The sequence below is a fragment of the Telmatherina bonti genome (genome assembly GCF_933228915.1).
Source record: "Telmatherina bonti genome assembly, chromosome: 2".
In the NCBI taxonomy this organism is placed as follows: Eukaryota; Metazoa; Chordata; class Actinopteri; order Atheriniformes; family Telmatherinidae; genus Telmatherina; species Telmatherina bonti.
The window spans coordinates 6,348,691-6,367,751 of record NC_136620.1 but is presented as its reverse complement, the minus strand read 5'-3'; the positions used below and the strand labels follow the sequence as shown (position 1 = coordinate 6,367,751).

Sequence of the window (19,061 nt, the reverse complement as noted above, 5' to 3'; positions counted from 1 at the left end):
AGATGGTCGATGAATTTGTTGTGATAGATGAAGTTTCACAGAAGTTTAAACCAATCACAGCTCACAGATGATGGCGATATGTGTGTGTGTGTGTGTTTGTGTGTGTGTGTGTGTGTGTGTGTGTGTGTGTGTGTGTGTGCATGTGTGCGTGTGTGCGTGTGTGCGTGTGCGTGTGTGCGTGTGTGTGTGTGTGTGTGTGTGGGGGGGGGGGGGGGGGGGGTTCAGATTCCCATGTAGGTGTTCATCTTCCCCAGAGCATCGCAGACGGTGGTGAGGTCGCTGCGCAGGTCCTGAACCACGTTCTCGATGCTGCGCGTGTCTTTCAGCAGGTCGATGCTCTGCGTGTACGGGTTGTAGTACACTGAGAAGGGCCTCTTTATCGTCTTTGCAAACTCCCTGACAGAGGAAGACAAGAAACAAGAACTTCATCTTGGAATTCGCTGATCAAGTTAACTTCCAGTCAATCTACATTCCTGCCCTCAGCTATGATCATGAGTGTGGGTCATGATTGAAAGAACAAGATCTTGCATACAGGTGAAATGAGTTTCAAAGTAGAGCCGCTGCTCCTCTGCATCAAGAGGAGCCAGTTGAGGGCATCTGGTCAGGATGCCTCCTGGACCTCCCTGGTGAGGTGTTCCGGGCACGTCCCTCTGGGAGGAGACCCTGGGGAAGACCCAGGACACACTGGAGGGATTATATCTCTCGGCTGGCCTGGGAACACCTTGGGATTCCCCCCCCCCACCCCTCCCCCGCAGAGCTGGCGGGTGGGATCAGTACAATTTTGTCACTGAACGATGTTTAGGACATAATTCTGGTAAAATCTCATCACAGGGGACTCCGCTTCGAAGAGGATGGAGATTTGAAACATTTTTGTTTTGGAGCAATGATTTTGCTTTCTACTGCTGCTATCTCACATGAATTGAACTGGTCATGTAACTCTCTATGTCACATCCAGTGACATGTGAAACTGAACAAAGTGTTTTAATTATACTTTTGCACTATACTTACACTATATATATATATATATATATATATATATATATATATATATATATATATATATATATATATATATATATATATATATATATATACTATACTGGCATATCTGAAAAACAATCTCATGAGAGTATAAATTCTTGAGAGGTTATTCATGTAGTTGGAGCAGTTATGGTTTTGCATGCCTACATCCTGAAAATCTGTTTTCACAACTCAGTTACTGTGAACAGAAACATTCATGTTAGTAATATAATTGGCAACATAAAATCATTAGATCAGACAAATTCAGTTCAAATCTGAGATGAGAAACTAGAAATACTGACAACAATCTGCATTCAGAAATGTTTTTGTCAGCTGAAATCCACAATTTCTTAAATATGTATCAGCAAATACTTATTAAACAATTGTTCTGAAATCAGATTTATCATCAGCATTGCTGCTCACCTCATTTTCTCCTTGGCCTCCTCAAAGCTCTCGGAGACGAAGTAGACCTCCTGGAAGGTGGTGATGAGACACTCCTGGTTGCAGGTCGTCTTTGGATCGAACATCTTCACACAGGCTTTATCAGATAGAGCATGCTGGTAAAAAGTAACACACCAATCTGCATCAAATGTTTGCTGGATTGTCTCACTGTTCTATTCTATTCTATTCTATTCTATTCTATTCTATTCTATTCTATGGTGTTACCATCACAGTGGCAGACATTCAGCATAGAATATCGGGTATGAAGAACTGGTCCGCACCTGGACCAGACATGATCCATGCCTACTGGTGAAAGAAGCTGACTTCACTACATGAGCGCCTGGCAGCACAAATAAACCAACACCTGAGGGATGGGACTCACCCTGAATGGCTAACTTAGGGACAGACAGTACTGATACTGAAAGATCCCCACAGGGGGATAGAACCATCCAACTATCAGCCAATTACCTGCATCTCCACAACATAGAAGCTTCTGTCAGGCATCATAGCAGCTAAGATAAGTGGGCACATGGATCAATACATGGCAGAGACACAGAAAGGCATTGGTAATTGCTAAAGGAACCAGGTTGATAGGACTATCACTCGTGACTGCAAAACCAGACAGACAAACCTGTACACTGCCTGGATTGATTACCAGAAAGACTATGACTCAGTGCCTCACACATGGATTCTGGAATGTCTGATGTTGTACAAGATTAACGGTTGTCTGATAGCCTTCATCGCAAAGTCAATGAGGCTGTTGCAGGCAATCTTCGCGGCCAACTTCAAGCCAATCACACAAGTCTCCATCAAATGTGGCCTACACCAAGGAGATGCCCTGTTCCCGCTGCTGTTCTGCATAGACCTGAACCCCCTCAGTCAACTAATCAACACGACTGGCTATGGATACCGTCTCAGGAATTGGGCCAGCATCAGTCACCTCCTTTACATGGATGCCATCAAGCTGTACGCTAAGAGTGAGCGGGACATCAACTCACCGATCCACACCACCAGGATTGAGAGCAGGGACATTGGAACTTCATTTGGACCGAAGAAATGTGACCGAATGGTAACAAAAAAGGGGAAGGTAGTCCATACAGAGGACATTGCATTCCCAGAAGGCAGGATAACAAACGTGAAAGATAGCTACAAGTACCTTGGCATACCACAAGCAAATGGCAACCATGAAGAGGCCACAAGGAAAGCTGCCACAACCAAATACCTGCAACGAGTGAGGCAAGTACTGAGAAGTCAGCTCAGTGGTAAGAACAAGATCTGGGCAATTAACAGCTATGTCCTACCAGTGATCATATGTTAAAACATGGAAGCTGTTCACCATGCATGGAAGGTTCCACCCCAAGTCCAGAATCCAGGGACTATATACTAAGCACAAAGAGGTTAGGCTGACGTGAGCATCAGGGCTACTTTCCAATATGAAACATCCAAGCTCCATGAATACATCAGGAAGAGGGGCCCAAGAGATGAAGCACTTAGTGAATGTCTCAGGCAATGGGACCTGGCTGAGATTAGAGGAAGAACCATCATGGAAGGAAAAACCCCTGAATGGGATGTGCCGCCAACAGATCATTGAAGTGGCTGATATGAACAAGTCCTACTAATGGCTGTGGAGGGCTGGACTGAAGGACGGCACAGAGGTGCTAAGCATGGAAGCACAAGAGCACTCACGCAAGCATTGAGTACCAGGGCCATCAAGGCTCAGATCTACCACACCAGGCAGGATCCCAGGTGCAAACTATGCAAAGAAATCCCTGAAACAATCCACAATCTCACAGCAGGGTGCAAGATACTGGCTGGCAAAGAATACATGGAGCACCATAACCAAGTAGCCGGGATAGTGTACACAAACATCTGTGCAGATTATAGACTGGAGACCCCTAAGTCCCAGTGGGAAACTCCCCCAAGGTTGTGGAGAATGAAATGAAATGAACTGGACCAGCTGGACAGAGTGATCATGGCTAAGCAGCAGAGGAAGGCCGTAATGATCGATGTATCCATCCCCAATGATGGAAATATCAGGAAAAAGGAGCATGAGAAACTGGAGAAGTACAAAGGCCTCAAGGAAGAACTTGAGAAGGCCTGGAAGGTGAAAGCAACAGTCATAGTCATCGGAGCACTGGGGGTTGTGTCCTCTATGCTGGAGAAGTGGCTTCAACAGATACCTGGAGAAACATCAGGCATCTCCATTCAGATGAGATCTGCCCCAGGAACACCCAAGATACTGAGCAAACTGGTACCACTATTGAGTAAACTGATACCAGCAGGCCTATTGAGTAAACCAGTACTGAGTAAACTATGGGTAAACTGGCACCAGTACTGAGTAGACTCATACCACCATTGAGTAAACTATGCGTAAACTGGTACCAGTACTTAGTAAACTTATACCAGTGCTGAGTGAACTATGAATAAACTGGTACCACTACTGAGTAAATTGGTACCACTATTGAGTAAACTGGTACCAGTAGTGAGTAAAATGGTACTATTTTCTGCCAATTTTAGCTACATGTTGACATGATAGGTTTTTTTTCTGCAGCTGATCAGTAATAAGAAATCTGACAGTCTCACTTTTTTAAATGATTTATTGCAGATCTACTACTGTGTGTGTGTGTGTGTGTGTGTGGGTGTGTGTGTGTGTTACCCTCAGTTCTCCGATAGAAGACAGTAAACCAGCTCCATAAGCTCTCAGTTGGCCGTCTTGTTTACAAAGTCCAAACTCGATTGTGAAGAAATAACACTGAAACACAGACAGCAGTGGTTCCATGACGGTTCAGACACAGCAATGATGGTCCAGTGATGGTACGGGAAAGGGTCACTGATAGTTTAATGATGGTTCAGTAATGGATCAGTCTCAGTTTCGTGGCAGTTCAGTGACAGATCGGCGCCAGATCAACGATGGATCAGTGATGGATTAGAGAGTATAAAACATGGGTTGCTGAAATTAGGAAATCATTCTGTTTTATTTACATATTTAAAAAGTCCCAACTTTTTTAGGTTGGTTAATAAACAACACTTTCCAGGTTTCCGTGGTAATTTAACAGATGTCCAACCTATTTGTTTGTAGGGGTGATGTCATATGTTTGGAGTCGGACACTCACTGTGGCCAGTTTCTGTACATCCTCATCAGACGCTCCCAGCGAGGCCAGACCAATCTCTTGGGAGAATTGGGCGAACTTTGGATCGGCCAGCAGGGGAACGTGACCCAGAAGCTCATGACATGTATCTCTGAGAAAAGAAAGAATCATTCTACATTTTTCAGTTTCCACCATCATCATAAACTGAAATAGAATCAACAGGCCTACAAATCAGTCAGAGGACTGTGAGAAAACTCCAGTTCTGGATTTTCATCAAAACAGCTGATATTTTTTAAACCAATTAATACTAATTAATGATAAGTAATGCTGTAAGTAAGTAAAGCTAATTAACATAGCTAATCTCCATGAATGACTGAATAAATTAAAGAATGAAATAAGAAATAAATGAAAGACTAAAAGAATGAGTAAATGAATGAACAAATGAATGAAATAATAACTAATTAATCAGTTGGTTCATTACAAATACTGTATATAAAAAGATGGGTGGAGTCTCCGTGACATCACCTGTAGGTTTCTGAAGAGCTGAATTGAGTTTCGGTGGGCGGTTCCTACCATCACCATCTTGGCAGTGTGTCATCTCTCCCGGAAAATACAAATATGGGCAAAGAGGTGGAGCTGAGAGGGGGGATGTGAGCGTCATGGTGGATGATTGACATCGAGCCAACTCTGAGCTTTCTGTAGCTAAGAGCTAACCGAGTTAACCCAGAGATAACAGGAGCTAACCAGCTAACAGAGGTAAGCGGGCTAAAGCTAAGTCACGTTGTTAACCGGCTAAAAACCGCGGTTGTTCTACGTTCTTCTGACTTGAAGCGGGAGATCGGGTACCCGTCAATCAAAAGGACACACCCCTAAATATGCCAAATTTCAAGATTAAAATACTTTTAAACGGGCGAGTTAGAAAAAAATTCACTCCCCCCACAGTTGTCATGAAGGTAAACCTGACCTATTAAACCTAAAATGGATTTTTGAACTTGGCTGTAAACATGTTTATTTCTGCTCTAAACATATTTATTTCTGCTGTAAACATGTTTATTTGTGCTGTGAAGTTGGTTTTTTTTAACATGGGAGTCTATGGAGAGTCGCTCTGTTTTGGAGCCCCTAGTGGATGAAGGGGGAACTGCAGTTTTATGCACTTCCGTATAGGCTTCACTTTTAACCGCCGGAAGTTGCCGAATGGTTTATTAACAAAAATATATAACTGACGAATGAATGAATGAATGAATGAATGAATGAATGAATGAGAAGTGATTAAGAAGTGGGCGGGGGACTCACGGCTCTGGAGTGTAGAGTGGGTCAGTGCTGTGACGGATATACTGAGTGCAGTTGAACACTCTGTAGGCCAAACCAGCCAGGAAGTCTCTGGGGGACAGGTACCCTGCTACAGGTCGGACTGTGAAGCCAGATCGCTCTGAAACACACAGAAAGCGTTTGGTTAACTGATCACTTCTAATGTGTTGGTCGCTTTAGATAAAAGCATCTGTTAAATGACTGTGATGTCAGCACACAGCTGGTGTGATGATATGTTGACGTGTCAGTGTGAACACGTCTGTCATACAGGAAGTGAGGTGATACACCTCTGAGGAACAGGGAGACGTCCTCCAGCTGGGGGATGTTGTCCGCTCTGTAGCCACAGTGTTTGGTGAGCAGCGGCAGGTTCTTCAGGTATTCTCTGCAGGCGTGTGTCGGGTACAGCTTGGTCAACTCTCTAAAAATCACCCCCCATGTCTTCACCTCCTCTGGAGTGTACTCGATGCGAGGGATGGGTTGCCCACTGTGGAGAAGATGGATCAGGGACAAATGTCTCTCCAACAGATCAGAGGTAAACTGGAGGAAACCGTCATGCTTACAACTTATAGTTCATGGCCACCTCCACAAAGTATTTCCTGCGCTGCCGATAAACGTTGTCTTTGAAGCCCTGATGGCAAGGAAGAGGACAGAGACATGAAATGACCCAACATCAACACCAAGCATCTCTTTTTGTTTCTTCTAACCTCCTTCCTTACTAATTCCTTGTTTATTTCCTTCTTACTTCTCTTAGAAATTATGTGACTGTAAAGGAAATGATGCTTCAGTTTGGAGATTATTGTTCATCATATGTGAAAGATGAAACAGAGCTGAATGGATGCAGGAATCTGTTTCAGGGTGAAAGATGGAAACAAACCGGATGGTCAGCGTCCAACTCGGATCCGTACATCAGCACTCTGTGGGAACACTGGTCCAACTCAGAGATTTTCATGGGAAACCACGGAACTTCTTCCTCATCTGATGAAAAATAACATGTTGACATAAGTAAAAGTTTGCTGTGTGAGTGTTTCTCAGGTCCGGTCCTCAGGGTTAGGGTTAGGGTTAGGGTTAGGGGTTAGGGGTTAGGGATGCCCTCCATGTTTTAAATACCTTCTTTAAGACACATGAATGAAATGAGTAGCTCAATAGCAGGCTGCTATTGAGCTGCTATTGCTGTGAATGTGAATAAACAACACTAAACAATACAGTTGTTCAGACTAATGATCATTTGTCAGGAAGTCTTTATTTTACATCTGCTTGTGTTGATATAGAGCATAAACTTCCATGTACCGTGATCAGATTTATCTGGAAGGACCCCCTGCTGCTGCATTTCCATTAATCTACAGTTTGTAACTCTCTGCCTCAGTTTCCAGTTCTCCTACTGCTTAAATTGTTACAGTTGTATAGGTACCTGCAAATGGCCACGAGTTTGTGTGTTTCTAAAATTCTGTGTTGTGGCGTATTTGTACAAAAGTTTGGCTGCATCCTTACATTTAGTTTGGACCCATTAATACCTCTCTTTGGCCTTGTTTGTATCTATCTTGTGGTATGATAGTACTTCTATTGCGACGCATTTGTACCCGTGTTGCGGTGTATCCATACCTGCCTTGTGGCATGTTCGCACCTGCATTGTGTTTTTTTGCCTGTGCTTATACCTTCTTTTTTACTTATTGGTACTTCTGTTTGGTTGTATTTGTACCGTTTTACAGTCTAAAGTCATTTGGCAGATACTTTTATCCAAAGCAACTTATGTGTAAGAAGTGATCAATTAACCATAGCAATGAACCTAACATGCATCCCTGGTGGGTGGAAGCCAAGGAGAATCCACACATACATGGAGGGAACGTGTAAACTCCACTCAGAAAGGCAACTGCTGGCACCTGCATTGTGTTGTTTTTGTGCCAGCGTTGTGGTGTGCTTATACGTTTCAGCCCATTTGTACCTGTCTTATGGCATGTTCGTACCTGCCTCAGCAGACCACACATGTGCAGGTGTGTTGAAAGATAAAATGTTGACATGGTCTTTGAGAAGCTGCAGCAGCTCATTGAACTCTTTCTTGTTGCAGCTGCAGTCTGCAAAGATCTCCACCTCATTCTGGACTCTCTTTGACATCCGAGACTCGATGTGTTTCAGGTTGACCCGTTTCTCCTGCAGAGGGAGTTGGAGGAAGAGGAGAAAGGCAGAAACTACATTATGACTGCATTGAGCCCATGCGCAGGAAAAGAAGTTCAGGTTGGAGCTGAGTTTAAGGAAAACATCCTGAAATGATTGTAGGTGTAGTTTAGTTCTGAGCCTACATCTCTGGGTAATGACCTGGTTCTGGTTCTGACCTGGAAGAGCCTGAGTGCTCTGACGAGGCAGCCGACCTCATTCTTTAGTGAAAACACCACAGCTGTTTTCCCAGAGTCCTCCGCACTTTCATTGTCTCTCTCGTCGATGGGACAGAAAGATGTCCGCCTTGACTGATGATAAAAACAAACAGTTTACAGGAAGTTATGAAGTGTGACGAACATACTGAGTTTGTTTTAGTGGACAGTGTCTATGCTGTTAGTGAGGCTGGATTGTACAAAATTTTCTGTTCGTGGTCATTATTGGGGTTCCACAGTGTTCTATCCTTAGTCCCCTTCTGTTCTCTGTTTACATAAATGGGCTATGTTGATGTATTCTGAATGTAAAGGCACACTTGTATGAATATGACATTATGTTTTATAGCTCTGCCCCTTCTCTAGTCAGGGGATCCTTAACAAAGAGAAACCTAATGAATGATATATTCCAAATTAAAAGATTGTCATTCTCCGTCTCATATTCTCACCCTGAAAAGTAAGCCAATTCATTAGTTTCATTCATTAAATATCTCAAGTTCATGCTTAATGAACCATTATCCCACCCTGAACATCTCATTAAGATGCTGAAGTTGGGTTTCTCTTTAGCAACAAAGCCTGCTTCTCTTTCCAGGCGAAAATGAACCTGGTTTCAGACACGTTTTTGCCCCTGATAGATTACAGCACCAAAGTCTTGCCTGCACACACTTTGGCACATGACTCTGACGTTCATTAGAAACTCAGGAGCCCTCGCACCCCACTTTACTCTGTACCAGTTAATAGGCTGGACATCACCAACTACAGCAAGGAGAATAATTCACTTTCATCTTTCAGTATAAAGCAACATTAGGTCAACGTCCATCTTACCTTGGTACCTTAAACAATCGTAGCCGCCAACTGTGATCACAAAGTTTCATTCTGCTTGATATTCCCCACATTACCACAGAATTTGATCAAAAGGTTTTTCGTGACTCTGTCCTGCAAGACCTGAAGCTGACTCAGCTGATACACAGCAGCCCCTTTAAAACCCAGATTTAAGAGTTGTTGTCATCTTCATGTATGTGTTTCTAGTTGGCACTGTACACTGTTTGAAGCTGAAGGTTCTTTGATTTATCTTCTGTATTTTATAATGGTGCATCACTTTTATTTGTGATTAATGCTGAATCTGTAAAAATGTGCTGCTTTACTTGGCCAGCGATCACCTGCAAAGAGAAGCAGATCTCTGTGACTCTTCCCTGGTTAAACAAAGGTTAATATATAACAATCACTGTAATTAAACCAACAAGAACACACAGGTCATTGTTGTTCTACTTTACCTCCAATCATCTGACCATGACTCAGGGTATCCAACTGCTTCTACAGTCCACAGACACTGTCCCTGATGTCCATCAATGCTGCAGAGCTGTGTCAGCCAGGACAGCCCCACAACATTCAGAGTCTCAAAGAACCCTGGGTAGACCTCATCCTCCCAGTGGGCCTTGCCACCAAGGAGCCTTTTAACACCTCAGCAAACTCAGCCCAGGAGATGGGAGAAGGAGAAGACATGTTGGACAACGAACCTGTCTGGAAGTCATTCTCCATGGCCTCTCTGAACTCCTTGCATAGTCTTGCCTCAGTAACCCCCCCCCCAACTTAACTGAGGACATGGTTGAAGCGCTGCTGGAAGTGGGACATTCCTGGCAGACCTTCACAAAACGTTTGGGCCTGCCAGCTCTGACTGGCATCTGCCCACAAGATCTGAGCAAACCACCACCAGGTGGTGATCAGCTGACGGCGCCGCCCCTCTCTTCAACTGAATGTTAAAGAAGTGCGGCCACAAGTCCGATAGCAACAGCAAAGTCGATCATGGAACGTGTCCGGGTGCACATACGGATGCTCTCATGCTTGAATATTTAAACATTTTATGGATTTTATGTTTTAGTTGGATCAACCTGATTTAGCTTGTTTTAGCCATCATCAGTTCCACGAGCATCATCTTCATTAATACCATCATAATATGCTTTAACATCATCTTCATCATGATTCTGATCTATAATCGCTTCCGCATCATTGTCACGATTATCATCATTATCATCATCATCATCGGGACCATCATCATCATTATCATCACCATCATCATCATTATTAGCATTATGACCATGAAAATCACCATCGTCATCATCGTCATCATCACCTTCATCATTACTGGTACCATCATCATCATCATTATTACCATTATCACCATGATAATAACCATCATCGTCATCATCACCTTCATCATCATTATTACATCATCATCATTATTACCATTATCACCATGACATTCACCATCATCATCATCGTCATCATCATCACCTTCATCATCATTATTACATCATCTACATTATTACCATTATCATCGTGATATTCACCATCATCATCACCATTATTAACATGACTATTCAGTTCAATTCAATTCAACTTTATTTGTATAGCGCCACTTCACAACAATGGTGTCACAGGGCACTTTACATACACGAATCAACATACACATCATTTCGAGCCAATTGATATATATCCTATAATAGAAACCAAATGATTGTTGATGATGATTCTCATCATCAGTATATTCATCACAACCTTCATCATCATCATCAACATCAACATCATCATCGTTGTCATTACCAAATTCATCAACATCATAACCATTGTCATCATTATCATTTTCCCCATCCCCACAATCATCATTACTATTATCACCACGATACTCGCCATCATCACCATCATCATCATTACCATAATCATCATTATTGCCATCATCATCATAATTATTACCATTACCACTATAATATTTCCCATCATCATTACCATTAACAGGATAATCAACATCATCATCGTTGTCACCATCATCATCATTACCAAATTCATCACTATCATCACCATTGTCATCATTATCATTTTCTCCATCCCCACAATCATCATCATCATCATCATTATCATTACCATTATCATAATTATTACCATTACCACTATGATATTCACCATCATCATTACCACTATTAATATGATAATCAACATCATCATCGTTGTCACCATCATCATTATTATCATCATCATCACCACCATCATTATCATATTTATTACAACCTTCATCATCACCATCATCATCTTCATCTTCATCATCAATATATTCATCACAGCCTTTATCATCATCATCATTACCACCATCATCATTATCATATTTATTACAATCTTCATCATCACCATCATCATCTTCATCATCAATATATTCATCACAACCTTCTTCATCATCACTACCATCATCATCATCATCATCATTACCACCATCATCATTATCATATTTATTACAATCTTCATCATCACCATCATCATCTTCATCATCCATATATTCATCACAACCTTCATCATCATCATCACCATCATCATCACCATCATCATCTTCATCATCAATACATTCATCACAACCTTCATCATCATCATTACCATCATCATCATCATCATCATCATCATTACCATCACCATCATCATTATCATCATTATCGTCATCGGCATCATCATCGCCATCATCATCTTCATCTTCATCATCAATATATTAATCACAACCTTCATCATCATCATCATAATCATCACCATTATTAACATGACAATCAACATCATCATCATTGTCACCATCATCATCATTACCATCATCATCACCATTGTCATCATTTTCTCCATCACCAGTATCACCATGATAATCATCATCATCAATCAAACATTTTAACCAATTATTGATTTTTAATCAACGTGGTAGTGTCCCCTCCTCATCCATCAGGATAAATAGCAGGTGAAGGTAATCAGATTACTCACAAATCAGAGAAAATAAAAGAAGGATGAAGAGTTCTGCTCTCACCATCCGCCCCCCAGTGTGCTTCTGCTGAGGCTGGTTCTGGTTGTGGTGGTCAAACATGGCCGAGTCCAGTGACAGACCCCTCCTGGACCAGTACTTGCTGGAGAACATCATCATGGCAGGCTGCATGCGGGGCGGTGGTTCCGTCCCGCCGTCCTTCATCACATGGGCCGAAGCCATGGGGAACCAGTGGGTGTACGAGTACCAGGGCTCCAGCCTGCCGCTCTGCTGTTGCTGCTGCTCCAGATGCGGGTCAGAACCACCCATCTCCACCTATATACTACCAGGGGAGGTACCTCCCACTACTAAGCTGCTGCTCTTCATATGATGGGGAAGGAGGACCTGTGAGGAGGAGCTATGAGGAAGAGGAGGTGTTAGGAGGAGGAGCTGTGAGAAGGGGGATCAGCTGTGAAGAAATGTGAGGAAGAGCAGGGAGGAGGAGAAACTGTGAGGAGGAGAAGCAGATGGAGAAAATCTGTAAGGAGCTATCAGGGAGGAGGAGATGTGAGGAGGAAGAGCTGTGAAGAGAAGTTCTGAAGAAGAGGAGCTATGGTGACGAGGAAGAGCTGAAGAGGAGAAGTCCTGAAGAAGAGCTTTGATGAGGAAGAGCTGTGAGAAGGAAGAGCTGTGATGAGGAGAAGTTCTGAAGAAGAGGAGCTGTGAGGAGGAGGAACTGAAGAGGATGATGATGAAGATTCCTCTGATGATAAATTTGAGTGTGAGGATGAAGGTGACGACGATGAAGATGATTATAATTATAATGATGATGAAGAGAAAACCAAAAAACCAACAAAAGCATAACAGAAGACCACAGCACCATGGCAACAGTACATGGCAACAGCACCATGGCACCAGTACCATGGGAACAGCTCCATGGCAACAGCACCATGGCAACAGCACCATGGCACCAGTACCATGGCAACAGTACATGGCAACAGCACCATGGCACCAGTACCATGGGAACAGCTCCATGGCAACAGCACCATGGCAACAGTACATGGGATGGCCGGCGGAACGACTGAAAGAGCCACTTGACGAGCCAGCTGAGCCGACAACAGATAGAAAGATGGACGTGATGATCAATGGAGCTGATAGATGGGATGATAGACACGATAAGGGCCAACAACTGGCTGATCAACATTCAGTGGGACAATCCAAGGAGCCAGTCAATAGGATGATAGCGGCGGCTGGAGTGTACAAAGCGTGGAAACCAGAGATCTAGAATAGTCCATGATGTAGAACAACTGTTTTCAGGCATTGACTTCTGTAAAGCAGTTTCTAAAAAAGAAAACATTCACACCAGGATAGGCCGGAGGACTCTGTTCAACTGGGCGGATTTCAGATAAGTTTTACAGTTTGTGTCCAAACGCCACGTAGCTCCAGCGGACCAAACCTCCTGGATAAAAAACTCCCAGTTTTTCATGTAAACATATCATTACATAGAGATATAGCTGCAGGATTTTTTCTTATCAGGTGCTTTTATATTGAACGAGGATGTCCAAACCTTGTGCTTACTGGGAGGAAAGTTCTTTCCTCCTTTCTCTGCTGCCGGTTCTGTGCTTTAGGAATGCAAAACACAGCTGGAACCAGCGATGGTGGATGATATCTGGTTTATGTAGCATTCTACCAACGACATGATTATAATACTGACTATAGTCTCGTGGCTCAGCGTGATATCATACAAGATTATTATCTTAAGTTAAGCTTCAAATATATTTACCGTGTTTTCTTTTCCTTGTTTAACATAAATGAAAAGGATGACAAATCAACGTTATTATATAAATATAAAAGAAAATTAATGCAATAAAGTGGGACAGGGTGGAATTATAGCTACCTAATGTGTTAACATGCAGGTCGGGTCAGGTTTGGTCATCCTAACAGGTTCTGGTGGGTAAAACTGGACCCGTGCAGGTGTTGGTGTGCAGAATGTTTTCTGAACACATGCTGTTGGCTTCGTTTTTCCTCCCAAACAACAATCTGCATCACTTCGCTTCATTGTGGTTGGTTGACGTCACATTCTCGTTGCCACTGGATGGTCCGTTTGCAAGCCATGTGTCTATGTTCCAAGCAGACCACAGTCCGCTTCTTCAGTCCACATCGCTTGGACTAAGACAACTGCAGCTGATCCAGAACGCTGCTGCTCATGTCCTCACAAAGACCAGAAAAAGGAAACATATCAGTCCGATTCTCACATCTGTACACTGAAAGAAATAATTATATTAAAATGTTTCTGCTGGTCTACAAAGCTCTGGATTAGAGATGTGATCTGCTGAGTCCATATAAGCCAGACGTATACGTTCATTCATTATCCTAACCGCTTAGTCTGACTAAGGGTTGAGTGGAAGCTGGAGCCTATCCCAGCAGTCTTTGGGAGAGAGGTGGGGTTCACCCTGGACAGCGTGCCGGTCCATCGCAGGGCTCATATGAACCATTTCTTCTGTAAAGCGTTAAATGTTTTACATGGAGCACTTTGAGTCATCTTGCTACATAAGAACATTTGCATCGTTGGTTTTGAAAACAATTATCTAAGACAAGCAACATATTTGGTGTTCACCACAAATTTTTGTTCATGATTAATTCTAAACGTTCTAGATGTTAAATGTGTTGAGGAAACTCACTCCGCTGCACCTGCTTTGGTTTGTTTACAGCAAATAAAAATGTCCTTCATGCAGCTTCACATCAACAGGATCTAAACTTTAAATGTCACGTCAGACCTCCTCCTCATCTCTGACGTTTTTGCTTCCTCTCGGTGAGGATGAGGAGCAGCAGGTCAGGTGAAGGCTGCTGACTGACAGTCACGGCCGATTCTTCAATAAACCTGAGCGCGATAAAAAGCTGCAGCAGCTATCAGCCACAAGATACAATTTCCTGCCAAACAGGAAATGAAAGAGGCTTCAGCTTTGTTCTGACTCCGATGGCGGCTGATACCTTCATCCTTCTGCTCCTCCTTTAAACGTCTCCAATCAGAGGAGGAGGAAGAGGAGGTGTCCATCATCGCATGAAAGCAGCCAAGGAGACGGCGGGGGGAAACAGGTGGAACTGTGACATTTTCAAATTTATGAGGGAAGATTAAATAAAACAAACTGAAATAATTGATGAATCACAAAAAGACATAAATCCTGAGAAGTCGGATCAGATGCCTGATCGAGCTAATATTTCACATTTCAAACCAGGACTACTGTTCTTATTTTATTCATCCCACAGCAGGGAGTACGGTGTACTTTATTTGCACTCAATTGTTTTCATTTGGATTCAATAACTAAATTAAATTAAACAAAATGTACTGTTTAAAAAAAAAGATATTAATTAAAACCGCAAGCGGTGATATAGGCCCTCACACCTACGGCGCCGCTCGGCCTTTTGCCACCGCCTCCCCTGGCGAACTTCCCCCTGTGCTTTTCTCACCCTCACCAGACTGCACATCAGCTAATTTAGGGTTTAAAACAATGGATTCCCTGTCTCCAGGGGGCGTGGCTATGGTGGATATGTCATATGGACATGTCTTCGTGGTCAGCATTGCACTAGGTTTTACTTTACACAAATGACAACATCAGTCCTTCACCTCACATCAAGTACTTTAAATACTCAGATGATACTGCCATTCTCGCATTACTTAAGGACAATAACTCCACCATGGACTTGGACTATAACAACACTGTCATACACTTCACCAAATGGTGCACAGACAACCATCTGTACCTCAATGTCAATAAAACAAAGGAACTCATATTCAGCTCTACTTCACCACAGCAACCCATTGCCATTGACAATCAAACTGTTGAAATCGTGGACAGTTTTAAATATCTTGGAGTAACAATAGACAGTTCACTAACATTTGATCAGCATATTATGGACATTCAAAAACGAAGCCAACAACGACTATCAATAATCCGGAAACTGAAAGGACTCTATGTTTCTCCACCTCTACTCCTACGGTTATATCAGTCCATTATCCAGCCTGTTATTCTGTACTGTTCAACTTGCTTTTTCAATTTGTTGACTGTTAAGAACCGGACTAAACTCATAAAGGTAACCAACACCGCAGCAAAAATCATAGGACTCCCCACACCAAGCCTTACAGAGCTTAACAACAGAGCCATTGGACGCTTTGCACTTTCCATGGAGCAGGACCCCACACACCCCCTTCATGAACAACTCACCCCTCTTCCTTCAGGACGGAGGTACAGGGCGCTCAGGTGCAAAAAGGCTCGGTTGGGAAAAAGCCTGATCCCCTCAGTCATAACATTTCTAAACAGCAGGGGGCGCTGAGTGTACTCTGTTTATTGTATTTGTATGTTGTTTCTGTGGTCTGTTGTTATTGTCCTTTTTGTTGTCAAACATGTGCTGTGTACGTGAAAAAGAATTTCCCTTTTGGGACAATAAAGTCTAAGTCTAAGTCTAAGTCTAAGTCTAAGTCTAAGGTTGACCCAGGGTATGTTTGGGTCAAATCTGGTGTTGTACATCAGAGATAAAATGCAACCTTTCCCTTAAAATGGGACACTTCCTGTTGCTGATGGGCGGGGCTGATTTGTAAACCAATTGTTGACATGCAGTTGTGTTCAGTATGCGACTGGCATCATATTTATAAATTTTGGTGCAGATATGTTGATTTATGTGGGAGTTAAATGAATTTGTTGTTGATGGCGAGACATCAAACTTTGAGGCCCCGCTCTTCCTACACACCTTGGATTCTGTAAACGATTAGCACAACTTTTAATCACACATGCCTTGTGAGCATCCTGACCCATTTTGTTGTCTGTTGGATAAAATTCCTTGGACAAGTTCGTTAAAATGCTTGACAAAGAAACAGGCCAAAATGACCCCATAAATGACACCTTTTTCAAAATGGCCGCCTTCCCGTTGAATTCAGCCATGAGGTCCAAGAGGGTTGTATCAAAGAGGGTGTACCAAATTTCATGTATGTCAGTCAATCGAGTGGGCAGGGCTAATCAATTGAAATTTTCTAGGTGGCACTATTCAAACACATTGGGACTTTTTCAGCATATTTCTACATGGCTTAGTTGACACTATGACTGTCCTGGATCTTGATAAGTTTGGTAGAGATCAAAGGTTTTATGGCTTGATTACACCTACTTCCTGTTTCATGGCGTTGGAGCATCATTCACCATGGTTATGTTTAGCGGAGCAACTTGAGTTTTTTACTGTAGCAACTTGAAAGGGTTTGACATGTTGGGAAGCAGTTTCAAGTTCTTGAGGTTTATTCCAGAGGACATAGACCACTTAATGTGGAAAAAAAGCACTTCCTGTTGGAAGTGGGCGGGGTTTAGGCCTAGACTGGTCATATCAATCTGTTCAAGACCGGGCCCTGATTGATCCCTCTAAGTTTGAAGGTGATCAGTTAATAATTGAGGGATTTACAGTGATTTATGATGTCATGGCGGCATATCAAACTTCGCCATGGCGGCACGGTCACACCGTGGAACGCAGATGGAACTGCGTGGAACGCAGAGCAACGATCTTCACCGGATATCTTCCCCAACATGTTTTCTGCTGTCTGAGCCAATTTGAGCTTGGTGGTGTACACAAAGCCAGAAAAATGGGTGTCTGAGTAAAAAACAACACTTCTGGCCACCGAGGGGGGGGGGGGGGGGGGGGGGGGCGTGGCTAATCAACAATCCAATTTTGACATATAGAACTTTTCAGAATGGGACTACCATCAGATCTAGCAAATTTGGTGTCGATACGTCTTTTTATGTGGAAGTTATATCAATTTCGTTTTTCACAGCGAGACATCAAACTTTGAAGCCCCGCCCCTCCTACATGCCCTGGATTCTGTAAGCGATTAGCACAACTTTTAATCCCACATGCCTCCTGAGCATGCTGACCAATTTTAGTGTCAATTGGATGAAAGCCCTAGGACGAGTTCGTTCAAATACGAGTTGAGTAAAACGCCAAAATGGCAACTTTGACCTAAAATGGCCGCCTTCCTGTCGACTTTTCATGATGACGTTAAGAGGATTTTTTGTTCACCCTGTCATGTAGAACATGTGTGTCAATTTTCTTAAAGATTGATGACATGCAGTGGCGGGGCTCTAAAAATAGGTGGCGCTCTCGTTCAGTTTCGCCCGAATTGTCCCGAGCACACTAGAATATGTAAATTTTCACATTCCATTGAGGGGGTAGGCAAAATTTGAAGGCAATTCATTTCGGAGAAGAATAAGAATAATCATAATAAATGCTTGCATTTCAATAGGCCTTCGCACCGCCTTCGGTGCTCGGGCCTAATAAATAATGCAAAAACTGCACATTACAATAAGAAATCCAGACTAAATTAATGGAACAAATTTAAGCTACAAAAACACATTTAGAAGATCAAGTTTGGCTTATAAACATAAAATAAACACAAAATCTACAAAACAATAAACTAATGGGAAAAAAAAGATGGAAATTTGATGAGTAAAACGGTGGTTATAAAATATATTCAACATAAAATGGTTAAAATGAAATAAAATGCAAACAAAACTGACATTTCATTTAATATTTAAATACAAAACATTTAAATCAACAATTTATTCATCTGATTAACCTATTTAAAGAGCTGCAAGACATGACAGAAATTTTCTGGCTCTGCTTTAGATGCTGCTTCAGTGTTTAAGCTTCAGAGCTTCAGTGATGCTAACGCTAGCTAGCATTAGCAAACACTCCAGCCACATAATGAGTTGGATTGTTCTTGAACAATATTTTTTGCCTTTGGTTGGTGGTTTGGGATCATGTTTGTCCTCCTATTTGTTTTCGATACTTCTCCATAGCTTTTGCTACAGGCTGATGGCTAGCGGCTAGCTGAGTGTCTTCTGCTTATTGGAGTTTGTTGAACAACTTACACATTATCGCCACCAAGTTTTGGGAAGCTGCACTGAGTTTCTCACAGATGATAGCAAGATTTCTTTTGCCTAGTTTAACTAATTATACTGCAGCTCTGACAGCACACAGGTTCCAAATTAAAAACTTCTCAGCACCATCTTGGTGCTGCTTGAGGCTCAAGCATCCACCGCAGCC

General features: G+C 42.6%; 1 protein-coding gene across 2 annotated transcripts; it reads right to left on the bottom strand.

Moving 5' to 3' along the window:
* Nucleotides 1-221: 221 nt before the first annotated feature.
* Nucleotides 222-12,188, bottom strand: tph2 (tryptophan hydroxylase 2 (tryptophan 5-monooxygenase); the record flags this gene model as incomplete). Of its 2 annotated transcripts, none has more annotated exons than XM_079259062.1 (11): nucleotides 222-396; nucleotides 1,444-1,577; nucleotides 4,118-4,213; nucleotides 4,575-4,701; nucleotides 5,844-5,979; nucleotides 6,146-6,342; nucleotides 6,419-6,486; nucleotides 6,733-6,833; nucleotides 7,820-8,003; nucleotides 8,186-8,317; nucleotides 12,048-12,188. In XM_079259062.1, 11 exons carry the CDS (start codon nucleotides 12,171-12,173, stop codon nucleotides 222-224), a joined length of 1,476 nt encoding a protein of 491 aa, XP_079115188.1. The 2 variants fall into 2 exon arrangements, with proteins under 2 accessions (XP_079115188.1, XP_079115189.1); XM_079259063.1 differs by having other exon boundaries at nucleotides 6,733-6,866; nucleotides 12,048-12,173.
* Between the last annotated feature and the right edge of the window lie 6,873 nt (nucleotides 12,189-19,061).